We start from the raw sequence: 6075 nt of genomic DNA, 5'->3' as shown, positions 1-6075 counted from the left end.
CACTAACGAAGTAACTCACACAAATTTGTGTTGTATCAGTAGTCTCACTACAAATTCAAATCTGAATTTACAACTATTATTAAGGGCCTGTTCTCATAGATTGAACTGCTGAACTGAACCAAAATGAATATTTTATAAGAGAAGAAAATTTAGAGCTAAATTGAACTGAAAATAAATGTATTAGAACAGACCGTAAGTAATTTTTGTGGGGCGAAAGCATTGAAAAAGAGGAAAAAAAAACCGTCCTAGTAGTAATTCATCTTTCTGCTAATTACACTTGACCATCAAAAATTCAAAATTAAAACTTCTTCTTCAAGCGGAATGGAAGAAAGCGGAATTGTTGATGATTCGTCCACATATTTCCATACCCAAATTGTGAGTAAAATCTGTAATTTAGTTTACCCTCAATCTTTATTACATTTGTTAAAAATTTAATCTTTTTGTTTGTTTTAAAACACACTTTCTGATCAATTTGTTCATGCAATTATTTATACCCTTGAAATTCCTTTTGCTTTTTCTAGGCTCTTTGTTTCACTGTCAATATAACAAACGGAATGGAATTCAATTAACAATTTTCGATTCAGATTCCTTTTCCTTTTTCTGTGAAAGTTGGGTTTTAATAAGAGAGTGTAGTTTTGTTAAGAGACCTTCAAATAACCCTTTGTCTTTGCTATAGGATCCTTTTGTTTTTATAACTAAATTAGTTCAGATTACTTAAATATAAATTCCGATAAGTTCAGATAAATAAAATAAGGTCGAAAAATAAAGCAGGTAGATATGAGTAATCTTTGCTCTTTATACGCTCTTTTATACATTTGGAGCAATCTTTGCTCTTTATATATTATTAAGAAAATTGGTCTATTTAAGTTTATGAATAGTGCAAAAAGTCAAAGTGATGATAAATGGTTTGTGGGACTAAAGGAGTAATATTGTTTTAATACATAGGCCAACATAATTATAGTTAGTGTATGTTCAAATGGGATTTTAATAAAGAGATTGATTGATTCCGTACATTTGATTTCAGCTAATGCCTAGATTAGAATCATTAGATGACCAATTATTTGGTTTTAATGAATTTGGAATAAAAATTACTTGCAACTTGATGTGAGCTTATTATTTATGATGGCCTTGGTTGCTACACTGGTTCATGATTCTATATCTAGATTCTGAAGTTAATTTTCACATTGTATATTAGATGACTCACAAGAAAGCCGGTGACCGAAAGAGAGGTTGGAGAGATGAATGCCAGATTGTTGGTTCAACCCAAACCCTCAAAGTACAAGCAGGTACTTCATATAAATTCCCTTTAACTAATTTGTTTTAGTAGTATTAAGGAGATCAAGGGTTGTTTGTCATCTGGTAGTGGAAAATGACTCCAGTGTTTATGTTACATGCATAAATGGACTTCATTTGCTCAACCCAATTTTCACCCCCTGCACACCTGCAGGGCTGCGGGCGCGTTAGTGCTCTTGTTATGGTAATGATTCCAATGTTTATGTAATATCCTTCCCGCATAGTATGAATCCAATTCTCGCCCCAAAAAACCCCTGTGCTGACCATGAATCCGAAACATGCAAATTGGTGCTATATGTAGCTATTTTAGTACATGGTATACAATTACTGATACATTTGTGGACTAGTTTGACAAAAGTAGCAATCTGCACTCATACCTGATAAGGATGTATTGCGTTGCATTCTAGGTAATGCTGATAGTAGTCAGATAATTAGGAGAGCTTGATAATGCCTTCTTTTTTCAATTGTAAACCAATCATCTCACCATAGTGTATTACAGACAGCTAAATATTACTACTCCTTGGTATGGAATAGAAACCATTGTCCTCTTAGTATGAAATACGAGTATATACTTTTGTGTTTAATGTTTTTTGAAAGAAAAACGATCATTAGCTTTCTTTAAGATTGAAGTTATTCATATAAAAGCACCTAATGACAATTGTTTGGTATATTCTGTTTTCAATTAGTTTATCTTGTAACACTTGTTAGCTTTAAAGACTATAAATACTCTTATGGGTTTTGATATATGTCAGAGAACAGAAGTATACTATTGAATGCTGAAAATCATCTTCAGAAGATCATTCAGAAATGTGAAAGGCATCAGTCGTTGCTTGAATCTGGGAAACAAGAGCTTGAGAAACTCCGACAAGAGTCAAAGAAGCATTTAGCTCAATGTGCAAGTGTAAGAGAAAAGCTTTCAGCGGAAAACAGAAAGGTGTTACTCCCTCCCATCTCATTTGAATGCTCAAATTTGGATAAAAACAGAGAAACAGGTTTTAGTATCTAAGTTTTGGAAGTACAGATGCTCCAAATATTCATGAAAAGCTAAAGTTTGATGTTATGTAGTATAATCAAGCTTTTACAATGCTTGTATTTTCTTGTGTATTCATCATTAGACGTTTTTATGTTTGCATGTATGTGATCTACATTAATTCTGTATAGGACTTTGTATTTGACAGTACTTAGCCTTATCATTCTTCAGAAATCCGAGGATCGTAGCTCTTATCCTGAAGTTCCTCAAAAAGTGAAACGAGAGGTTGATGAGACCCTGATGAAGCTGGCAGAAAAGCAGAAGGTTTGGAACAATGCTTTTGAATGCCTGGTTATTATAATTGTAGTTCGAAGTTTTCAGTATTTTTTACTCCGTATATCTGATTTGGTGGTATCATTTTATGACAGTTCCTGTCTAATTAGAATATTCAACTTTTGATAAAACACATAAACAGATTTTACTACTTAAATGTTGAAGTACTTCCCTCTGATAGGATGCTCTAAATATTCGTGAAAAGCTCAAGCTTGATGTTAGGGGTATAAGCAAGCTTTTAGAATGCTTGTATTTTTCTTGTGTATTCATCATTAGATGTTTTTACATTGTGCATGTATGTGATCTACATTAATTCTATTTAGTACTCTATATCAATCTTCAGAAATCCGAGGATCGTAACTCTCATCTTGAAGTTCCCCAAAAAGTGCAACAAGAGGCTGATGAGACCTTGATGGGAACAATACTTTTGAATGCGTGGTTATTATAATTATAGTTACTTTGAAGTATTCAGTAATTTTTATATCTGAATTGGAGGTGTCATTTTTATGACAGTTGGAGCTGGAAAATCTTCACAAGAGAATACTGTACCTCCAAAACCAGCTGGATGGTAGACAAGGACTCGAGCTAAAACTTGAGACATTGAAAAGCTTTGAAGCTGATTGCGAGCTATTTCTAGGAATGAGAAAAGATTTTCAAGAGAAGAAAGAACAAGTAGATGATTTAGAAAACCTTGCAACAGTTCTACTCGTGAATGAACAAAGGGCTAAGGGTGAACTGCATGAAGCTCGTGAAGCATTGATGAATGTAGGTTTTTGAAATCCATACTCTGGTAGTCTGGTTAGCTTATTTATTTTCGTATTGATTTCATGATCTAGTTATAGTAGCTTTGGGTTTTCTTCATGGCTCTGCACTTTAACAATTTTTGACGTGCAGAGCCATGAAATTAGATTGACATAAAGATAATTATTATCATACTTATTTTCGAAATCTAAGGCTAATTTTATATGTATGCTTGAGTTTCAGGGGTTGATAGATTTTCCAAATCCTACCATTGGCGTTAAGAAACTAGGGGAGCTTGATTCTTTGTGTTTCTTGGAAGCTTGCAAGCGAAAATATCCCATCGAAATAGCAGAAATTAAAGCTGTAGAATTATGCTCTTTGTGGGAATCAAATCTTCAAGATTTTTCTGATTGGCATCCCTTTAAGGCCATTCTCTGTGATGGAGTAATAATAAAGGTACTTAATAATTGACTCTGTCAATCATCTTTTCTCTATGCTTTTATCATAAGTCTATCTTTTTGGCATCCATCAATTAAACCAGGCAAAGATACGGACAATAATGCAACCTTTGACGGGCTCATGTAGCTTATGGCCCCTCAAACTTTTTAGCAGACCTATTGAAAACCTTTAGTCATTGAGCTGAGTCCGTCTTGAACGGTCCAGTTAGTGGGTCAGCTTATTATGCAAAGAGGCCTGGGGCCGCCGGGCCGGTCTAGCTTGGTGGCTTTATGGTTGGGTTTCAGCAGCTTCCCTTTAAAAATAAAAGGGATGACAACAAACCTAGCTTAATTATGATGAAGTGGTAAAGTGCTGAAAGTTTGGCCTACCTAAGTTTTGTACTACTATCTTATCTTAATGGATATAATTAATTAACTTATGAGTTAATGATTTATTTTTTATGATGCTAAGTCCTGCCTTTGTCTCAGCGATATAGTATGTAACCTATGTTCATAGTTCTTCACATTTACTGTAATTTAATAACTCTCCTCGATTTTCTTGCTGTAATGAAGGAAGACATAGATATGGAGGACGAAAGGTTGAAAAATCTTAAAGACGAGTGGGGAGAAGACTTGTGTTATACTGTGACAAATGCACTGAGGGAGCTTATTGAGTATAATCCCAATGGGAGGCTTCCTGTTAAAGAACTGTGGAACTACGAGTTTGATAGGAAGGCTTCATTGAGAGAAGGGGCTGGATTTTTGTTGCAGAAGTGGAGGACCCTCAAACGAAGAAAAAGATAGACGGGTTGAAGGTTTGCCTTTGCTTCAATCTTGGCTGTGTACAGGTAGAATCTACTGCAAGGAATGCAGATTATATTAGCTCTAATTCAACTTGTGCTTTGTCCAATGTATATGGATCATTTGCTAACTATTGTTATCAAAGCTATTGGACGTCAATGGTATTGGAGTGCACGTCTTTGTAAATCTTTCGAAGAAAAACTCCAATCACAAGGAATGGGCAACCCAAAATGGCTTAGTCCTTATGATATCACTGTATGTCACTTCATCCTAGCATGATTTTTTGTTCTTTGATAACACTCAAAATTATGTATATACTTCAACATATTTTTGCTCTTGTGTGAAAATTAGTGATTTCATGTCACGTATCATATCATTCTAGATAAGTATTGCTTATGGTAAGGTGTAATGTCATATTAGACTAACATTCCGCACAAATCAATTTAAGACAATCCTTGAACACACATTATAATTATACTCCGGATGACTTGATAAATTAAGATGAAGGGGCGAACTCGATTAGGACGTGATTATCCCCTAAAAGACATAGAACCGCGTTTATACTGAGCATTCATAAAAATCACTATAGTGACTAGTGAGTAGTGATTATGGAGTGATTCAAGTCTAACAAATTGACAGTACTTTCAACATTCGATTCAAATTCAAAGCACCTATGATTTCAAATCATAATTAAGGGTTCTACTAATTAAGAGGCCCACATAATTTGTTAGTTGTTGTCAAGCAAGCCCACTCTAAATTCTGAAACATCCACCACAATACCAAAAATACTTTTTGATTACCTTAAGCATCAAACTCTTTGAAAGATGACTTTTTCTCCTTTTCCTTTTCTCACTTCACATTCCCAAATTACACGTTTTAGACCTCAATTTTGGAGACTTTCTTCTTTTTTTTTTTTAGTATCGTTTTATTATAGCCTACCTTACCCGACAGTAGGGTATAAATTAAAATATTTTGTCCCACCTTTTATAGATAACTAATAATTTATGTTTTCCGTATAATTTATTCGTCTTTTTATCAAGCTATTTCAATTAGTACTTGATCTAAATGTAAGGTTTGTAATCGGAAAATTTAAATCTTGTTAGAGGCATTTTGAGAGTAGGAGACTATGAGTATTCTTACTTTTTTCTTTGTTATTCTCAAGGAGCCTTATATATTAAACTGGTGAGAAATTTTGTTGTATCGGAATGCTTCTTCTTACCTTTTAAAAAATAAACCTTGTATTTTTAGACCAATCACCCATACACCCTTTCTACATTGACAGCCCACTCCTAACAAGTTATTTTGATTGTTAATATAGTTAATCGTCAATAATTATATTTTTCTTTATGTAGATCACAAAAGACAATAAAAGATATTGTGTAAACAAAAAGAACAAATAGTGAAGACGAGAGAGTTACTATTACTAAACCAACTTACATGGAGTACTTAATTTCAAAATGAAGGGCAATTATTATAAATACTTACGTAAAGAGTGAGGTG

The 6075-nt window shown here is 33.8% G+C and overlaps 1 protein-coding gene across 1 annotated transcript; it reads left to right on the top strand.

Moving 5' to 3' along the window:
- Positions 1-223: 223 nt before the first annotated feature.
- LOC145626438 (protein INVOLVED IN DE NOVO 2-like) lies at positions 224-4922 on the top strand. The gene is made up of 7 exons (XM_081678871.1): positions 224-375; positions 1196-1286; positions 2046-2227; positions 2495-2587; positions 3110-3361; positions 3581-3793; positions 4348-4922. The coding sequence occupies exons 1-7, from the start codon at positions 322-324 to the stop codon at positions 4576-4578; spliced, it is 1116 nt and encodes a 371-aa protein (XP_081534997.1). The 5' UTR covers positions 224-321; the 3' UTR covers positions 4579-4922.
- The last annotated feature ends 1153 nt before the right edge of the window (positions 4923-6075 follow it).

Source organism: Chenopodium album, chromosome 4 (assembly GCF_948465745.1).
Source record: "Chenopodium album chromosome 4, dcCheAlbu1.1, whole genome shotgun sequence".
NCBI classification, from domain to species: domain Eukaryota; kingdom Viridiplantae; phylum Streptophyta; class Magnoliopsida; order Caryophyllales; family Amaranthaceae; genus Chenopodium; species Chenopodium album.
The sequence above is the reverse complement of the archived record's forward strand: the minus strand, read 5'-3'. Positions and strand labels throughout refer to the sequence as shown.

What these genes read in the sequence shown, in the direction of transcription:
- LOC145626438 (XM_081678871.1), top strand. Translation starts at nt 322, where the DNA reads ATGGAAGAAAGCGGAATTGTTGATGATTCGTCCACATATTTCCATACC. An exon ending in CTCGTGAAGCATTGATGAAT is followed by an intron (nt 3,362 to 3,580) that starts GTAGGTTTTTGA and finishes CTTGAGTTTCAG; the next exon opens with GGGTTGATAGATTTTCCAAA. An exon ending in GTGATGGAGTAATAATAAAG is followed by an intron (nt 3,794 to 4,347) that starts GTACTTAATAAT and finishes GCTGTAATGAAG; the next exon opens with GAAGACATAGATATGGAGGA.